The sequence below is a fragment of the Lutjanus erythropterus genome, chromosome 6, assembly GCF_056507025.1.
Source record: "Lutjanus erythropterus isolate fLutEry1 chromosome 6, fLutEry1.hap2, whole genome shotgun sequence".
NCBI lineage: Eukaryota > Metazoa > Chordata > Actinopteri > Lutjaniformes > Lutjanidae > Lutjanus > Lutjanus erythropterus.
In genome coordinates this window covers 40,953,114-40,974,127 of record NC_139322.1, presented here as the reverse complement: position 1 = coordinate 40,974,127, position 21,014 = coordinate 40,953,114, and the positions used below count along the sequence as shown (strand labels likewise).

The following is a 21,014-nucleotide window of genomic DNA, read 5'->3' as shown; positions in this document are numbered from 1 at the left end:
TGATCACTTTCTCTCTTTGTGGTTGTTTTGTGTCTTTGTGTTCATATTTTATCCCCTTATGTTTGCTTTGGCTATCTTTGAGGTTATTTTTCATCTCTTTGGGGTTGTTTTGTGTGTCTTCCCATTCATGTTTCATCTCTTAGTTGCCATTTTGCAGCTCTTTGTAGTCATCTATGTGTCTTTGTGTTTGTATTTCATCCCTTTGTGGTTGCCTTGTGTCTTTTTGTCTATATTTCATCTCTTAGTAGTCATTTTGCAGCTCTTTGTGATCATTTTTCATCCCATTGTGGTTATGGTGTGTGTCACCTCAAAGTGAGGTTTGGGCCCCGGGGCTCCCTGACCCTTTGCCCCCCCATGTCCATAACCCAGCTCTGACCTCAGTGTATCTATTCAGCCTCCACACAGGGCAGCTTTAGGTTTGAAACATGGTGACAGTCCTTTACATTGTTTATTGAATTGTCATGGTCTGATTCTCATGAATTATGTCAGGTATCTATATGTGTTTATGAATGAATTTAATCATATATATACATGTATATGTGAAATTCTCATTGAAACTTTGTGTCATTCTTTCATTTCACTGCACCACAGCAGCTTTTTTCATTGGTTGTTTGTGTTTCCCAATGCATTTTGTCCCTCTATCCCTGCAGGGCTGTATAGGGCCGGTTCAGCCGGTTATGTGGGATTTCAGCAGAACTGGAATATCAAGGGAGAACTTGCCCGGGCCTCAGTGTTTGTGTTCCTCAAGGGGACGACTGCTCCGACCGGTTTTCTGGGGTGGAGAGATGAGAGATGGGAGGGTGTGGGGCGTTCTCCCTCACCTCATTCTCCTCTCTTTCTCTCCATTAACGCGTGTCCTCTCCCTCCGTCTCCGGATCACTCCGTTCATCTCTAAAGCCACTGAAGAGCGAGCGAAAGCAGTGCCGGCTGAAGGAGTCCTCGGCTGCAACGGGTGAGTTAGCTTTGATTAAGCTGCGAGTCATTGCCTGAGGGCCAGAATAGACCGGCTGGCAGGTGGGTAGAGGAGGTGTGGGTACGTGGGGCCTGGAGTTTTAGGGTCAGTCCCCACACTGTCCTCACAAAATCTTATTATAAATATACATTTACAATACAGGGTGAGTCCTGGACAATAATAAGATGCATGGAGCCTTTAATCATGCAAACACAATGTTTTACAATGCTGAGTTCATACTGACGACATTGGATGTGATTATGAGCTTGCATGTGTGTGTGTGTGTGTGTGTGTGTGTGTGTGTGTGTGTGTGTGTGTGTGTGTTTGAAGGGTGGAGCTCAAACTGAATAGACTTTTAGAATAGAGTTTTTATTAATATTACAGTCATTCCTCATTCATAGTTGTTTGCTTAAAAGATTTTTTTGCAGTTAAAACAATAAATGAGACAGTTTGGTGTCACTTCCTGTCTTTATTTGGTCATTTGTGTTTCTTCGTGGTCATTTTATGTCTCTGTAGTTTTTTTGTGTCTTTGTGTCATCTTTTTGTGATTATCTTTGTCTCTTTGTAGCCATTTTGCATTTATTTGTAATTGATTGCGTGAGCTCGTACTTCACAGACCGAAGTTTTATTATTGTTGAAATGTTTGTCAGTCCTCGTGCATAAATATTTGCGTAAAAGATAGATTTTTCTGTTGTTTTCACAGTTTAAGAAAAATAAGACAGCTCTCTCACTCATGCTCATTCATGTTATGTTTTTGTGGTGATTCTGCATGTCTCTGAAGTTATTTTGTGTCTCTTGGTTGTTGTTTTGTGTGTCCTTCTGGTCATTTCCTGACATTATTTGGTGTTTTTTGTGTCTTTGTGGTCACTTTGTGTCTCTTCATAGTTTTTTGTGTCTTTGTAGCTGTCTTTTTGGGGTCGTCGTTTGTCTCTCTGTGGCCATTTTGCATGTCTTTTGTAATTGTTTGCATGTTCCTAATTCATCATTAATAGGCTTAAAAGATGTTTTCACAGTTCATGAAAAATAAATGAGGGACATGAACGTTCCCTCAACATCACTCTCCACTCATGCTCATTCATTTGTTCTGTCTGTGATGACGTTGTGTGCAATTGAAGTTATGTTGTGTCTCTTGGTTGTTGCTTTGTATCTTTCTTGTCATTTCCTGTCTTTATTTGGTCATTTGTGTGTCTTTGCAGTCATTTTTTGTGCTTTTTTGGTCTCTTTCTGGCCATTTTGCATGTCTTTCTTTGCATGACCTTGTACTTCATAGACTGAAGATTTATTAATATAAAAATGCCTGTCTTGTTAGTCTGTCTTAAAAGCCACACTGTTTAAAAAAATAAATAAGATAGTTTCCTCAGCGTTACTCTCCACTGACACTCATTCCAGTCATTTTATTAGCTGATGAGGAGACACAAGAGTTTGGAAAGCAAAGCAGCTCCAACAACATCCTTTAATGGCATTATTATGATGTTGGCTGCTGCATTTGTTCAGAACAGCAGCAGCTGGCAGCAGTGAGTGACATCTGGACACCAAGACGTCCTCTCACAAGTCAAGTTTCCATGGAACAGGAGAGCTGGCAGGCACATTTAAAGCTGCTGCAGGGCCACGGCCTGTATCTCTCTATAGGTGTGTGGCATCCAGGACCACATATTTGCACAGATCATGGTAATGCCTCTGTCAATAATAGGAGAAGTGTGATAGAGTGGTGTGAAGGACAGCTTTTTGTGCGTGTGTATGAATAATGATCCCGAGACAGCAGAGCAGACACGTAAAGGCAGACAGGTTTTTTCTTGCTCTGCTGAGGTGATCTGAACAGCCACTCACCTGACATATCCTAACATGTCGAGGGAGCCTGATCCACACTGATCAAAATGCAAAATAGTAATCCATGCACGTACGCGTGCGCACACACACACACTGATTGTGTGAGACAGGCAGCAGAGGTGACACACATCAAGGATTTCAGTTCACAGGCGAAACAAGTCACCTGTTTGCACTGAGATTCCAATGAAGAAGTGATCTTATTGTGTGACTTTTTAGTCAGTTTCACACACAGATGAATGCTGTTTCATGGACTTGAAACACAAACTGTAGACGGAAGTCTCAGGCCTGGCAGGACCGGTCTAACAAGTTTCAATCATCCTTGATATAACAACAAAATTTGCTCCCACATTTGTTTTTGGCTTATGAAAGCGCAGAGAGTGCGCTGCTGTACATCCACATGCACAGCACAGTCCTCAGGCTGTAACGCCCAAACCCTTCATCACTCTGACTGATTTATTATGAGTCTCAAGTTTAAATGTTTAGAGAAAGAGTAGGACTTAGCGCGTATAAAGAGTTATAATGCCAAGCCTGATCAGTCTAAAGAGGAAATTTCAGCTCAGTTTCAAACATTCAATACCAGGGATCGACAATAAAGATCGCCCACTTGCCAGCAGCAACTAAAATGCCGTGTCAGGCAAGTAAATCTAGCAACTCACTTGCCTGACTGGACAAGTGGCAAAAAAGAACTAAACTATTAAAGTATTGTGATGAATGATTAATGGTTAAAGTAATTTTTCATGGAAAAACAACCGTTTTCAGCCTCTCATATGTGGAAAATTCCTGTTTTCTCCGTTTATCAGCATATTAAACTGTCTGAATATCTTTGGGTTTTGGACTGACAAGACATTATTAAAAGATATCATCTTGGAATTCTCACTATTTTCTGACATTTCATGGACATTTCAGCCTTAGCTTAAAATGTCAATCAACTTTAGTCTTTGTTGGTGTTTGATAATGCTGCTAATAAATAAAAACTTTTTTATAGGAGCAAGTAAATGTTGACTTTGGGCAAGTGGGTCAGAAATCTATTGCCCAAGTCAATTTTTACTTGCCACCAAGCAAGTAACTTTAATGCTGAACCTTGAATACAGTTTTATTGGATCAATCAAAAATATCTTCTGTCTCTGTTTTGTTGTCTCAAGGACGAAGCTGATTGCCATAGCGATGGAGTGTTTCAACAGCCTACTCCTTAAACTGCGGGAGGTGCACGATCGAGAAGTGGAGGGTGAGTGGAAATCATCATAACAGCAGCTATTGGTAACAGCACTGTGAAAGTAGTTCTAACTTCAAAAAGTTAGTGTCTGAGCTGCTTTGAAGTTTAATATTTCGTACACGAAAACCAGCCAACTAAACCGGTCAATGGTTGTATGAAGGACAGCGGTCCTGTTAGCTGACTCCTCCCAGACTGTGAACTCTCAGTGAACAGGGACCAAAACAGCCTCAGAGACCAACAGAGGCCAGTTAATAGTTAGCTAACTTGCTTAAGCAACAAGTAAAGTTATCTGTCCATCGGGACACTCTGTAAATGAATTTGGCACTGTATTCCCTGTCCGTCTCGAAGGCTGTGTTCATCCTGGTGACCAGTCGTGTTCGCTGGGAGGCTGCTGAGCCTGGTTCTGTGGCCAGCTAACGGCCGCTAATGGCTAATGGTTATAGTTAGAATAGGACAGGATGGATAGGATTGAACTTCATCAACCCCAAAGAAAATTCTTGTGCCAGGTTGCTCCAAAATGACGGCAACATAAGAATAACAACAGTAGAGCATCAAATATTTGTGAAATATAAAGTATTTGTTTGTAAGGAGTAAATTCAAAAAACGGTACCTAATAGAATAACAACAGAAGTAAGATAAGTTAAGTACAAGTACAGAAAATGTTGTCTCCATATAATTCTCATAGAATGTGCAGGAATGATTTCACCACCAGTCCTCTTAACCAGATGTGTTGTTTTTTTTTCTTCCAGGGTGGCAGGTGAAAATCCAAGAGCTGTCCAACAAGAAGGGCTGGTGAGTGGGTTTTTCACCCCCCTGAGGTCTCTAAATGCTCATGTTTAGACAACGCTGACAAGACATTCAGGTTTGGCGATTCACAGGTTCAGTCACTGTGGTAGGCTGTGCTCAGGCCTGATAAGCCTTTGTGGACCCGGCATGCTGGTCCTGCACCTGGCCCCGTGTTCGTCCGTGTCATGTTGAGCTTGTGAGGAGGCTCGAGTTGTAACAAGTCATTCAGTCTGCTTGCAGTCTGAGTCACAGAATCTGTGTTTTGTTTCTCCTTGGTACTGGTGAAGAAAACAGCTGGCATTAGAGTGGGATCATTTTACAAGTGTAGATTAGATAGAAGGAAGACTTCAAAAATGCTGTGGAAACCATCTCATCAGCCAAAGCTTGTTCCACTTCATCTGGTTCAATACCTGAGTAATTAAATTACTACAAATTGCTACATGTGTACAAATTTTGGATAAAGTAATTAACCACTTGTCCAAGTGAAAACTTTGACCCGATGATGGCGTTAGAGGAAAGATCAGAGGATCCACAGATACACATATTTACAGTGATATATCAGCCAATATTCTTTTTTTATGTAAATCACTTTTGTTAGTGTTTTGTTTTGTGTGTGTGTGTGTGTGTGTGAGTGTGTGTGTGTGTGTGTGTGTGTGGCTTTGGACTAGGTCATCTGCTAATCTCCATGGCTGGTGGGTTGGTTTCCCATTCTTCCTGTCCACATGTCCAAGTGTCCGTGAAACTATTTTAAAGTTTAAAAATAAAGTTATCAGTGCTCTCTGATGGACAAAATATGTCACGATGACACTGTTTCTAAATGCCTCAAATACATGTTTGGCCGTACCTTTTAATCAGCCGACATACAGTCTAATCTGACACCAATGTATCTGCACTAAGCCGATACGTTCATGTGTGTTCAAATCAATAGCAGAGTAATTTTAACCCTAGTGTGACTCACCGAATGCGCACATCTTATATATGTCCTGCCATTGGCTGCAGTGTTGTGGCGTCCGATATCTACTTTTTCAAGTTGCCCAGGAAACAAGAACAACCTCCGAGCTGCAGCCTACACACTGAAAAAGGCAAATGAGCACCTGGGAGACTAACGGAATAAACGTACCAAGCTGTTACCTTTTCTTTTGCAGTGATGTAGTCATTTTAATGCCAGAGCTTGCACACCTGACGTGCAAATGTTCCACCGAAACAAGTTCCTCCTTGACACTATTTTGAAGCTGTACATCACAGCATCCTGGGTTTAATGCTGGAGAGATGCCTGGCTATGTGTGGCTACTCTAACCTTAACTCCCTAACCCAGAGGACTGCTAGGTAGCACATCTCGATTGGTGGCACATATCAACAGGAACACCAGTTTCCTGTCCTGGCTAATTTATCGGCCTAGGTCCTGTACAGATGCCCGTGTAAGAGTTGTCAATGTTCAAGCAGTCATAATAAAATAATAACATAAAATACAAAACAAATGCAGCAAACATCAATACAACAAATACCTGACCACCTCACGTGACTGTTGGTGCATCCAAGTCTTTTAGAGGAAGCATCTGAGACAGATTTGGCTGTTTGTCTTCTGGGTCTAGTTACACTGTTGTGGCTATTGAATGCAATGCTTTTCATCACTAGAGTGCAGAGATGCTCACAAGTCTTTTTATTCAAGTCCAAGTCAAATCTCAAGTCTCTTATGGTTGCAATAAGCAGTCTATCATGTGCTGCATAAACAACAAGGAGCTGAGCAGGGAAAAAAGGCAGCTCTCCATGTGCCAACAGGCAGGAGGGAGAGCACGCAACCAAATCATATCAGATATCAGTCACTCTGACAAACACTCAAACTGGAGACATCCCACAGATAAAAGCAAATCAAAGAGCAGGGAGAAGACCACAGAGCTGCAAAACTAACTCATCTTTTCAAAATATTCAGCTAATGCCAACCTGATAAAGGTAACATCCCTTAGCCACAAAGATAGTAGCAAGCTAAAGTTAGATAGCTGAGGCTGAGCTAAATAAGTTGGTGCTAAGGTTAATTTTCAAATTTCTAAGTGACTCACCTGTCCACTGACAATTTTAGGTGCCTGATGAAGTGTGGCATGGTTGATTCAGCATTTTTTACCCTTGCAGACATTGAATTTAGTGAGCTTCTTCTTTGGGCCTTGTGTGGAGTTATTAAAGGTTGTGACAAATGGCACAACAGGTGTTGTTTCTGCAGCGTTCAGTCATCTGTGGCTGCACACACCAGATCTGTAAGGTCACACATGATAATAAATGACAGAATGACATTCAGCTCAATATTATTGTGCCAAATAAAAATAATTGCAAGTCCCAAATCTCAATTCTGAGTTGAGTCTCATGTCTTTTGAGGACCAGTCTCAAGTCTGTGCAGGGGTGTGCAACTTATGCCCAACTTATACAACCAACTTTTGAAGCGATCTCACTGTCACAGACAAATGATCAATATGACGATGGTGCACTCCTATCATCCTGATCACCTGGTGTGAGCTGGTCCAAAAGCTCAGTCCGAGCTGTCTTATCCAGTCTTTTTCAGTAAAATTAAACATTTTCAATATTATTGCAAATCTTGGCTCATAAACTTCATAGTGAAGTTCATTGATATTGCCCTACAGTGGTGAACCATGATTATTAGAACTGGGACAGTTCAGCCAAAACTCAGCCAGACACACCAATAATGCAGCAAAATGGAAAAACAGATTTCTGGAATAAGTGGCAGGCAACCAGGTAGCTTGTGACATGTTTGTAGTGTATATTTGACATTAACAACAAAAAAAGAAACAGTAGAGGGCAGCAAAAGTTGTTGCAGCAAAAACAAATGCTGCAAAAGTCTGCCTTGAAAAAGGCAGCGCTATCATGTTACCCACCTAACAACAGCTTTGGTCATGACTGCTTCATCTTGAGAAAAATATCTCTGTCCTTCAGGAAGGACTAAGGGGATGATCAAAATGTGATTGGTTAATTCACCTGTCACTTTCTAAACAAACACACAGGCTGTGGCTTCTGTCCCAGTGATGAAGTCCTAACCAGATCTACCGTTTCTCTGCCTAGATACAACTACAAAAAATCTGATTGGATAACTCTATTTTGCTGTTTTCAGGAAAGTAACCCTTTCATTTCTGAAGCAAAGTTGATGGAAAATGAGGTTGACATCAGAATTAGAAGAGAATAGCCTAATACTTAAATGAAATAATTCAAATATAATATATTTAAATATAACAACTGAAATACTGAGATGGCCTTCTCTGACGGGAGGGAATTCAGTTGTAGTAAATTTTCTGAGACTTTCCTTGTATGTGAAATTGTTAAAGTGTAAGTGACTTTCTCTCAGTCTTTCTCTCTGCATCAGGATCCCACAGCTTGAAAATATCAAAAATATTTGAGCTTCTCTCTCACTCTTTCTCTGCAGATCTCGGGTGTTCCCAGCACATATATTATATTATATTCATTTGATTTCCCTTTCTATGTAGATGTTCTCTAAAATTAAACATTCCAGAGAGGACGTGTTATTCTGTATCTCACTGATCATATCTGACATGGTATTTGATTGGCACTGGGATTTGAGAGAAGACTAATTCCTGTTTTATTGTGTGTGTGTGTGTTCGTGTGTGTGTGTTGCATATAAACAGTGATACAAAGCGAATGGAGGAACTGTTCACCAAAAACCAGCAGATGAAAGAACAACAGCGATTACTCACTGAGAACATCAAGACACTAGAAAACAGGTGATGTTACATTCCACTTTTGATTGCTTTCATTGTTTTTGATTACAACATGTGTTTGCGAGTGTGTGAGCAGGTACACTGTAGCGCTGAATATCGGTACTCAAAACTTTCAAGGTATCGATCAAAATAACCCAGCACCAAGTAGTATCAATACCTCTCCAGTCACTTGTGTTTGATCTTTGTTGAACCCAGTTGGAGAAAAAAACAATTATTTTTCTGTTTTTTCTTGCAGCCAAATACCACAGGCGTTCTTTGATTTACTCCAACACAGAGTTGGCAGCAGTTTTGGAAAGAGGGATGAAAATCTGTACTCAAGTACAAGTACTGTTACATTACTAAAATATTACTTAATTACAAGTGAAAGTACTGGTGTTAGAAAATACTTAAGTAAAAGGGTTCAGTCAGTTCAGTCATTATCTATTGCAGAATCTCCCAAACAGTGGAAGTGAATGGTGACCAGCTTTCAGATGTAAAAAAATAACAGAATTAAAATATAAAATGCCTCCATACTGCTCATCTGGTGTAATCTAAGTCTCCTGAAGCTCCAATATGCCAAGTTGACTTGAAAGATGTAATTTTACACCTTGTTTTTAGCCTGAATCTTCACTGTAGATCTTTAGCTTGGTATGTGTGTGGTGTGACGGAGTGCATGTCGGGACTTCAGGAAACATGGATTACGCTAGACGAGCAGTATGGAGGAATTTTATGGGGTTTTTTCCAGTTGTTTTTTTACGTTTGAAAACTGGTCACCATTCACTTCCATTGTTTGGGAGATTCTAAAAGACTGTTTTCCTGTGAAACTCCAGCAGTGTTTTGTGGACTAAAAAACTAAATTTGACCTTCAGTCGGCATGAGGGTGAGTAGATAATGACTGGATTTTCATTTTTAAGTGAACTATCCCTTTAAGGACTACTGGCTGACTTTTACAGGTTTTTTCAATGGTTAATGCTGATATTACGAGATGCGGGTGGCTGACAGGAAATACACAATGCCAATATAAATAAATAAATAAATAAAAGTCATGTATAATTCCATATAATTCCATTATTTATGTACATGGCTATCTTTGTTAGTAACATTGTTTTCTATATTTGTTTTCAGTAGAATTTTTATTAATGAAACAGAAAAATAGCCTACAAGCTAAGCTGCCTCTCTCTTGATACTACTGTATATAGCAGACAGATATTTGGTGTAGATCTGCTTATCTAACCCTCAGCAAGAAAGTGAATAAGAGTGTGTTCATGCACCAGAGAAAATGTTCAAGACTGCATTTAAATGTTGATGTAGAAACTTACAAAGTGGCCTCTGTTCATCCCTCTCCACTGTCTGTGTTTACTCTCTGTTAATGACTAATGGATAATGTGGTAAATAATGTGGACTAACAAAATAAACCCGACCCTCAATTGGCATGACAGTGAGTAGATAATGACTGAATTTGCATTTTTGGGTGAACTATCCCTTTAAGTTTCTTTATTCAACAAATGACTCCACCAGACAAACCAATGTCAAATGAGGTAAAGTTACTGCCATTTCTAAACTATAGATCGAATATTCATGGATACAGTTTTAATTGATTGATTGACATGACTTTTATTTATTTGATCCTGATTAATCATTAACATCCTTATCCCAAACCTGTACGTATGTCTTAGTTTTCATTGGCCTGTCTGCAAGCAGTTTACCTTATTGTCTCCAAAAATGTAGATGAAAGGTTTGGATGTTAATTCAACTGGTCCTCAGTACTCAATTACATTTTTGGAAGTAACTAAATAGATTACATGGTGTAATGAATACTTGAGTAAAAGTACAGACCTAAAAATCTACTCATAAAAGTACCAGTACCCAAAAAACTACAGTAACTTGAGTTTTTGTAATTAGTTACGCTCACCTCTGACTAGCAGTTTAATGTGTCCAAACGTTCAAAATTATGGCTATACTACCCATCTGTGGCGTTTAATAAAAATAAATGTTGAAGGATTATCCCAGCAATGTTTCCATTCACATGATGGTTATCGACTGAAGGAGGAAAAAGGGTATTAAACGAGGGACTCTAGTGGTATCACAATCACTTCAAGGGAACTGGTTTTGGAGGGGTTTTTTTTTTTTACCCTGCCCCAGCATACATGAAAATGCCATTTTGCTAACCCAAAGCAAGGAAAGATAAGACTTAAAGCAGATACTGCAGGATGATGATAAATGCAAATGATACTATAAGTAGTAGTACAAGTAGAGAAGAGCCATCAAGTCAGCAAACTGACTCAACAATGTCTACCAAACGTTAGCCAACAACTAACATTAGCCAATATTTGCCACCATGGGCTGTCACACCAGACCAAGCTGCAGCAAGACCCCAGAGTGTATTGGACTGGGAAATGTGTTTTACTGTTAATTTACTTTGATTTTTCATTTGGCCAGAAAAACATGAAGGAATAGTAACACAAGTAGAGAAGAATCATAAAGTCAGCAAAAATAGTATTTTCAGATTGATAATGTTAGCTAACTTTAGCCACCATAAGCTACTGGTCACACTGGACCATAAAGCCACAACATCAGGTACAGGTCCACCACCAACAAGGAAGAAAACAATTTCAAGACTAATGAAACTCACCAATGAGGCCTCATATTACTTACCATGCGAGGCAGCTAGATTCGCAAGACCAGATGACGCAAGAATCCATCTTGCCAGCTAATAGATATTTGTGATATCGAGGTCTCAAGATGGCCGCTGCAGTCTGGCCTTTTGATTGACACCTCACTTCAGCCAATAGGAGTTTCCTTGTCCTGTCCACAGCTCTCAATATCCAACAAGAGTCCAAGCTGAAATGAAGAGCCTGTCCGTCTTTTCTTGTGTAAAGACAGAGCCAGTTGGAACAGATTGTGCTGAAGACTGGCACTTTGTATAACCAATGAAATCCTAAAAATGAATATGCAGTTTTTATGCGTAATATGAAACTACAGCTGAGAAATTATGTATATTAAATACTGCAGTTTTCTGTGGTTTACGTTTTATATGAACTTCTTTTCCACTACAGCATTCATTTTGACACATTTATACACATCTTCATCATTTATCCCGGCTTTTTTTTTTTTTTTGTAAAACACTCAGACATACTCTTAGAAATGGTAATTTTATCTATACTACTTAACTATACAGAAATATTAGATCGTACCCTAATTAAAATCTAAACCTTCTATTAAATGTTAACAAGAGATATCTTAATGCTACTTGCTACTAATGCTAATGTTACTTAATGCTTATTACAGAGCTAACTAACTATTAGTTAATGCTTATTATGGTATTAACTAATATTAATAGTATATTTATAAACTACTGAGTAATGTATGAATTAATGCCATAGTTAACATGGGCACTATTACTAAATGATTAACAGACACATTAGTTAACTATCAATTAACTGTTATTATGCTTATTACTGCACTAAGTAATGTTTTGTGATGGACTGTTATTATAAGATGTTACCATGTTTGTTAACATTAGTCAACATAAGCTACTGGTCATACCAGACCAAGCAGCTATAGCACCAAAACCCTTGAGTGTACTGAACTGAGCAATGGTTGATTTTATTCCTTAAAAATTCAACTCATTTGTAAAAAAGAGACTTGTTATTTCTTTACAATATTACACAGTCTCCCTTTATTGGATTGTTACGGGTGGCTCATTTAGTAGCTCAGCTTTGAGATTACAGATGTTATTAAGTGTGTCTTTTAAATGAGTCTATACATGAAGTGTGTTTCTGATGTTTCGTGGTTTCCTGCTGTTTGTCCAGGCTGAGGGCGGGGCTGTGTGACAGATGTACAGTAACTCAGGAGGTCGCCAAGAGAAGACAGCAGGAATTTGAAGCGTCACAGATACAGAGCCTCCAGCACATCTCTCGACTGGGTAATCAGTCTTAATTTGTCATCCATCACTCGTCTCTCATGCTACATTTCCTCTCAGTCTTGCACTCCTGTTAAAACATTAACTTTTTAAATTCATTTCCTGTCTGTCCTTTGCCTTCTGGGATTTGCTGTTTGCTTCCCACAACTTTCTGTCAACCTCCATGTTCATCCTCTCCACTGAAAGTACATTTTAAGCTTGTTGTTCAGTGCTCTGATCACGACTTGTGCTGTGTGTTGTAGCGGGAGAAATAAACAGCCTGAAAAAGGAGAACAAGAGACTCAGAGACGAGCTCAGGAGTGTCAGAGCAGCACTCGAGTGAGTACATGGTGTTTCATTATAAAGTTTTAGTACGAGTCACTGTCAAATTTCCATGTAGAGCTGTGGCTCTCAGCATTTCAGAGGAATTACTGAGAGGTGGCAAAAGTACACACAGACTTTACTCAGGTAGAAGCACAGATACTTGTGTAAAGAAGTACTGATTCAACTTCTTTACTCAAGTAAAGGTCAAAAAGTTTCATTAAGTCTCTCTTGTCTTGTTACATCTTTATGTCATTTTGTCTCGTAGCATTTTTTGTGTTGTTTGTTGTCTTGTTATGTCATTTTTGTCTTGTTGCATAATTTTTTTTTATCTTGTTACGTCTTTTGCATCTTGTTATGTTGTTTTTTGTCTTGTTGTGTCTGTTTGTGGTGCCTTTGATGCTGTTTTTGGTCTTGTTAGGCCATTTATGTCCTGGTACGTAATTTTTTCATCCTGTTATGTCTTTTCCATCTTGTTACATCTCGTACCTCATATTGTTACCTCTTTAATGCTGTTTTATGTTGTTTTACATCTTGTTACATGAATTTTTAAAATATTGTTACATTGGTTTGTCTTGTTCTGACTTTTTTTGTTGTCCTTTGTGCTGTTATGTCATTTTTCCATTGTGTTACATCTTTTTCATCTTGTTACATAATTTTTTCAACTTGTTACCTCTTTGTGCTGCTTTTTTTCTTGTTCCATCTTTTTTACATCAGTTTTTAAAATATTGTTACATCTGTTTTGTTTTGTTCCATTTTTTTTGTTGTTTTTTGTCTTGTTACATTCTTTTTGTCTTGTTACATCTTTTTCGTCTCATTACCTCTTCTGTGCTGTTTTCTGTCTTGCTGTCTTTTAAGTTGTTTTACATCTTGGTAGGTAATTTTTAAAAATATTACATATTTTTTCTTTTATGTAATTTTTCATTTTGTTACATCTTTTTGCCTCGTCACCTCTTTTATGATGTTTTTTTCTCTTGTTATGCAATGATGTAAAATAAAAACAATCTATAATTCCTCTCAAATAGTGTTTCTCAAAGTAACGATCAACGACTTTGCATAGCAAAATATTCAGACCCTAAATCAGCACATTTTTCTTGTACAACATGACCACCTGAAGCAGTTTCTCACACACTGACAGTTCAATGCTGTGTGTGTGTGTGTGTGTGTGTGTGTGTGTGTGTGTGTGTGTGTGTGTGTGTGTGTGTGTGCGTGTGTGTGTGTAGCAGAGGTCACAGTGACCACTCCTCCACCAGCAGCACCACCACAGAGGTCAAACAGAGCAGCTCCCCTGACCTCTCGCCCTCCTCTGGCCCTGTGGCCCTCGTCACTACAGAAACCAGCAGGGCCAGCAACCAGCCAGCAGATGGTGATGTTGCAGTGAAAATGGAGGTAGAGCAAAGAGCTGAAGGTGAGGACGGAGAAGAGCTGGGGGTCGTTTCTTTTGCTGATTATCATTATTCATTATTCCTACATGTATTCATGTTTTTGTTTCTGCTCAAACAGAGAGTGAACACAGACAGTGGAGAGGGATGAACAGAGGCCACTTTGTAAGTTTCTACATCAACATTTAAATGCAGTCTTGAACATTTTCTCTGGTGCATGAACACACTCTTATTCACTTTCTTGCTGAGGGTTAGATAAACAGATCTACACCACATATCTGTCCGCTATATACAGTAGTATCAAGAGAGAGGCAGCTTAGCTTGTAGGCTATTTTTCTGTTTCATTAATAAAAATTCCATAGAAAACAATGTTACTAACAAAGATAGCCACGTACATTAGATTGTGATGATGGAATAACGAAATTATACATGACTTTTATTTATTTATTTATTTATTTTTATATTGGCATTATGTATTTCCCGTCATCCACCCTGCTCACTTAATATCAGCATTAACCATTGAAAAACCCATAAAAGTCAGCCAGAAGTCCTTAAAGGGATAGTTCACTTAAAAATGAAAATTCAGTCATTATCTACTCACCCTCATGCCGACTGAAGGTCAAGTTTAGTTTTTTAGTCCACAAAACACTGCTGGAGTTTCACAGGAAAACAAAATCTCACAAACAATAAAAGTGAATGGAGACCAGTTTTCATACTGAAAAAACAGCTGAAACAAAACATAAAATTCCTCCATACTGCCCATCTGGTGTAATCCAAATCTCCTAAAGTCCCAACAGGCTGTTCACTTGCATGCACACACCGTCACACCACACACACACAGTTCAGCCCATCAGCCAACCTGCCCTCTTAATATTAGCATCGATGATTGAAAAACCCATAAAGGGTAACTGATCCTTAAGAAGCATAAAGACAGTTCGAGTTCCTCTGGACAGAGCCAGACTGCTGTTTCCAATGCCACAGGTCTTTAGATCATCTTCTGGTGGTAGCTCAGTATTTTGCGAGGTTTGTCAAAATGTCAAAGTCTTACTTTAATTAATGTGATAATGTGAAAACCACAGTATGGTCTTTTCATTTGCTTGCTGTTCCTCTCCACTCTCACAGCCGGACTCATACAAGCCTTTATCGACTCTCACATCATCATCCTGGAAGACAGAACACAGTGTATCCCATGTCAGAGAGAGAAGGTGAGACATCGGGCTGTTGTGCCTCTATGGGTGTATGTTAGTAATGAATGCGTGGGTGTTCCAAAATTTAAACAAGGAACAAAATTCATATTGGAGCCAAAGAAGAACAATCAAAGGTCAGCACTCAGCTGAAATCACCTATACAGACTCAACTCTGGGCTGAAAATAGTAACTGTGAAATGATACCAAGTAAAGTTTTACTGCCTATGACCTCCTAATATTTCATCAGTGACAAGGTTGTCACTGCACAGCACAGTTGTAGTTCCATCATGATACACACAAAATTCAACACAGAGACAGCAGAGAGTAGGGCTGACTAGTACTGACTGAGTTTTTTGTACTGGTGGAAATGACATGATCATTTCGACATGTCATTTAACACATCTGTAAAACAATTCTGACATGTTACAGTTACATTTATGTAAGTCAAAAGTGATTTACAGATATCTTTACTTTAATATCAGCATTTCCTTTTTCCATTAGTAAGAATACTGATTACTGAGGTTTGTCAAAAGTTGCATTTCATGACAACCTAATTAGCATAGCATAGTATTTAAGATATGTACAATGAAAATATCTACAATGTGACAAGTGACAGTTCCTTTTTTAATATGTAAAATTCAATTCCGATTAGTTATAAAAGGAATTGTGGATATACTGAATATAATTGTCACTAGTACAAATATATTTTTCACTAATTACAATTGTATTTCAGATATGTGATATGAAATTCGAGATTTCTGAAATTATATTCCTACTTGTTCCATTACATGGAGGACAGAATTGCTATATATCTATAATGTACCACTGTATATACTGATTATACTGTATTATCTACAATTAACTCTTTTTTTGTTGTGTTTTTTGTATTGTTACATCTTTTACTCTGCTCAAATTCATTAAAAACTAAAATAACAAACCTGTTTTGAAAATGTTAGAAGTAGAAAGTACCCATATTTGTGCTTTAAATGTGGGGAGTAAAGATAAAAAGTTGTCACAAAAATAAGCCCTCGAGTAAAGTACAGATGTGTGAAAACTCTACCAAAGTACAGTAACAAAGTTTTTGTCCCACCTCTGCCACTTTTAAGAAATGAATATTGATATCAACAACTGAAATTTTGATTAGTGAGAAAAGAACTGTAGATCTTTTTAATTAGAATACTAGTCAAAATTAAATGTATAGACATGCTGTCTTGGAATTCTAATTAGTCACAAAGCAATTGTTTATATCTACAGTTGCTATTACTGCTACTGACTAAGTGACTAAGAACTTGTCCTGTACTGCCCAACAGTGTAGTCTACTGTCCTGTATGGACATGTTAACCTCTCCCTGTCTGACTGGTCTGTTTCTCATAACGTAGAGCTCAGAGTGTTGAAGCCGTGGACCAGCAGTCCTCCATCACTCCTCAAGCTCTCCTTCTAAAGAGCTCTTCTTCATCAACCAGCGGAGACGTGAACTCCAGCAGACATGTGCTCCATGCTCCTGTCCCTTGCCGTCCTCAGCCAATCAAGAGCAACCTTGTTACTCTCCCATGGGCCTACTCTGAATCATCTGACTGGGTTTCTGCAGCTGTTCCTGAGACCAGCCTGGGGGTGCAGTCTTCTCCCAAAGCGAACCTGCCACGCTTTCCCAACCTGATCCCAACTGGCCAACATGGCAGCTCTCGAAGGCAGGGGTTTGGACCTCTCTGGCACAAGCAGGGCGCTTCCAAGCCCAACGCCACAGAGCCAACTGTGTTGTTCAGGTTGAGGAGCCGCTCAGAGCACATGGAGAGTCAAACTAAGCCCCAGGAGAAAAAAGAAGTCCCACCATACAGACCTGAGAGGGTTTCTGGAGAGAGGGTGAAAGAGGTCCACGAGGGGCCCCTGGATTTATCAGATCGAGGAAAGTCCAAATCCAGCCCATCGCCAAGAGATTATTCACCATTAGATTTACAAAGTGTACAGAACAGCCCTGACAAGGATCTGAAGACAAATCCATCTCCACATGTACCAGTATCACCACCTCATCGTGTCATACCTTCCTCATCCTCCTCTACACCGCCCAACAAACAGGAGGAGGAGACTACCAGTGACCAGAAGCACAAGGTAACTTTAACCTTTTAGCAACAAACTTCAAGTTAAAATCAATATATGTCACCTGTACACCAGTATCTGGTCCAACAATTTCAAAAATTGTTGTTTTGTAGGTATTCTACATCCATTCATAGTGGACAGCAGTGTTTCAGGGGGTCCAGGCCTCACTGAACAAAAGCACAATTTTATAACTTTATTCACTGATGGTGTGTGATACTGGATGATATTTTATGGAGAACCTATTTTTTTTGTTTTCTCTCTGATGTGTTCTTGCTGCTCAGCTTACAGAAGCATCAATTACAGAGTTTCCTGATGGTCAGATAGCTTGTGTGTGTGTGTGTGTGTGTGTGTGTGTGTGTGTGTGTGTGTGTGTGTGTGTGTGTGTGTGAGATTAACAAGCATAAAATGCCATGAATTCAAACACTTCTGACCATTAATGCAGTCAGTACAGTAACCTGTGGCGGCAACAGAACATGATTTCTGACGCCAGTGTTGTGTGGAAATACTTGAAAAATAATAACTTCTCAATCCAGATGGTTTGTTACACAGAACCATCTAAGAAGCTGTCCATATAAACAGTTTGGAAAAGGGCAAACACTTTAAAACACAAAAAAATTTGGCAGGTAATTGGATGAACCATCTGTCACGTCTAACATGGGCTAACTTCAACCAATCAAATCAACTCACCAAACCGAAGCCAAAACTCAGCAGAAGAGTAAAAACATCTTTTCCATGGAGAAAAGCCTCCAGTGTCGTTCTTTGCTCTTCTTTCAATGAAGAAATATATAACTGATGCTATCACAGTATCTATACTAACCTCTTCAGGAGCCACCATTTTTTGTTTGACAAGTCACATCCATGGACACTTCTCGTTGTTTGTGCACCTAAAACCAAGCCCGTAGCTGCCAGTAGTCCCACAGAGGAAGCTGATTAGTTTGCATCAGCCTCTGAACATGAACAAAATATGTCATCTGTCAATAAATGACTTGCTTTATTTCTAATTTATAATATGAAAATTGTAAAATATCACTTCCATGAGGCTGTTCAGTCAGACAGTGACAGATCTGAGTCAAGCTGCATGTGGTGTGTGCACTTTATATTATGTTATTTATAATGTTGATAAATGTTGAAAAGTCTCATTCCTCTGCCCTAGTTATTATTAATACAACAAAACACACTAAAGCAGTCAGGTTTGGAATCCATATATTTCTTTGTCATGTATAGTGCCGCCTGAAATATGACCAATGTTTTAACAATAGCTAAAATGATACCTTAAAAACAAGTTAATTTCATGGGAATCTGTGGAAAAGAACCACATTTATCCCGGGATAGAAAGTATTTTATATGCGTGTTCACTGGGAGCTCTCAGTCCCAGAAGTCTCAGTCTCGCTCCTACATCCATGGACCACTTCAGCTGCAGGGAGGGTGGACGTAACACACATTCATCGCTACTGAATTCTCTAAATGCCAATTGTTGCAAGCTGTTTCATGAGAACTTTAAAATGGTAAGGCCATGGAGGTGATGGTAGAGAGAGGACGAGCAGGACTCATGGTATGATGGTCTTGTCACAGCAGGTAGTCAAGGAGCAGGAGGTAAAAGAGGAGGTGAATGGAAATACAGACCAAAACAACGGGAAGAAGGTGCCTGTCCTCACTATATCTTTACGTCCAGGTAAAGAACTCACATTCATATGTGCCTGTGTGTGTTGTCCATGTATTTACTGTGAACAGACAAATAATCAACTGGTATCGTATTTCTGCAACAGTTGTAGTGCTGGAGAGTCTGAATTCTGCTCTGCAAAAGAAAGACACTTCATCATCAAATGGCAAGGTGAGCCGACAGCGCAGACACAGTCCAGCTTTGCTAGCATATGTTTGCTAACTTGATTTCACCATTTTGATAAGAAAATATTAGCTCTTGTGAACTTTGTGTTTCCTCTGCGTCATCACAGTCATCATCACCAGCACTTGAGATGTTAAGCAGCACGGACGAGCAGGACGAGGAGGATTCTGTGTCAGGACAAGAAAGGAACCAGGGCTGCAAGAGGAAGAGGACGTCTGTGGAGACAGAGAGCGACACAGACAGTATGCATCAACTCACATGTCTACTAGTTGTCTTTTTTTCTTTGTTTGTCCCTTTCGTTCTGTCTTTCTCTGATCTTCAAATAAAGAATTCTTTTTGCTTTCTTTAGATGGAAAGATATGATACCTCTCTCATAGCTGGCAGTCAGCCAGCAATATGATCTGCATGTGACATTGTGTGCTTTTCACAAACTATGCCTTTAGATATCTTAAACCATCAGTGCACTGATAAGCCAACATCATGCATCTAAATCAGATGTAGTTGAAGGGTATAAGTACTTTGAGCTGAAATATTTTGGATTTAGTCTTGAATTCAACCAGGACATTTAAATGGACCAGATCTTGGATATGACTGCCACTCAACCGATGTTAACTGTTTGGAATAATTTCCTTTTTCTCCTCACAGACATCCAGCAGGAGAGGAAGATTTAGATCACAGTGAGAACTGAGGAGAAGAAGCCCAGCTAAAGAGCATGATATCACATAGGCCTGGTGATCTCACTTAAACCTACATTAACTGATTGTTTTGGCCACTTGGGGGCAGCACAGCAAGTTGTGAACACAACACTGACACACAGTATCAACAACTTACAAAGTTGTTACAGCCAACAAGGTATTTACACATCCAGCAGACATGGAGCAACCTAAGCACTAATTTGGTGATGTGTCTTTAAGTCCAGTATTCACTCTATTTTAGTTCTGTTTTGCTCTTTACCTTCTCCTGAGGGCAACATCTCACTCTTTAGCTGCTAAAGTCTCCGCTATGTTGACCAGCTAGTTGCTAAATTTGTCTGTCTGCTGTTTGCCATCATGGCTGAAAGTGAAACTGATAAGATGTGGCCTGTAAAGTAAAGCCAATAAGAGAGGACACTAAAGAGCTCAGTAGAGCTGAGGGGAACTGCAGAGACAATAGATAATTTTCTGTGTCACAACAGACAACCTCTTTCGTGATCTATGGTTCATGTAGAAACATTGATCTTTTTTAGGAAACTACTGGTGACATCAACATTCAACCTGTAAATTATTTCCCTGATTAAGTTCCACTGTGTACATAAAATAACAAAACAGGGCTACCTACCACAGCATGAAAACTGTTTATCTGTCCATGTATTTTCTTCTGTTTATCTGTGGTCTTTTTGCGGTGGAAGCAGACTAAGCAGGGTATTCCAGACGTCTTTGTACCCAGCAACACTTTCCAGCTCCTCCTGGGGGATCCCAAGGCATTCCCAGGCCAAATGAGATATGTAATCCCTCCAGTGAGTTCCAGGAGGGTTACCTACCAATGTTAATAGATAGGACACGGGCCAAACTAAAACATCAAAGCACACATTAGTTATTTTCCCAGAGATGGTTTCTGATATTTTAGGTAGTTTTTATCCTGCTGCTGTTTGTTCAAGTGTTCATTTTTCTGATCAGTTTGGTTTTAATTAGTTATTAGATGATATAAAAACAAGGATTTACGCCCTGAATGACAGCTGAACTCTGCTTGTGATTGAGTCAGCTGGCTGTGTGGTTACTACTGCGCGCAGACTCTGCCTCTAAATGACGTCATC

General features: G+C 39.4%; 1 protein-coding gene across 2 annotated transcripts; it reads left to right on the top strand.

The window, feature by feature from the left end:
• The first annotated feature begins 3,923 nt into the window (after positions 1–3,923).
• On the top strand, positions 3,924–20,405 carry rbbp8nl (RBBP8 N-terminal like). Of its 2 annotated transcripts, none has more exons than XM_084721952.1 (13): positions 3,924–4,004; positions 4,742–4,784; positions 8,423–8,518; positions 12,307–12,419; positions 12,659–12,734; positions 13,940–14,124; positions 14,220–14,263; positions 15,221–15,303; positions 16,665–17,391; positions 18,955–19,051; positions 19,146–19,210; positions 19,332–19,464; positions 19,868–20,405. In XM_084721952.1, the coding sequence occupies exons 1-13, from the start codon at positions 3,944–3,946 to the stop codon at positions 19,891–19,893; spliced, it is 1,749 nt and encodes a 582-aa protein (XP_084578078.1). In that variant the 5' UTR covers positions 3,924–3,943; the 3' UTR covers positions 19,894–20,405. The 2 variants fall into 2 exon arrangements, with proteins under 2 accessions (XP_084578078.1, XP_084578077.1); XM_084721951.1 differs by having other exon boundaries at positions 18,952–19,051.
• The last annotated feature ends 609 nt before the right edge of the window (positions 20,406–21,014 follow it).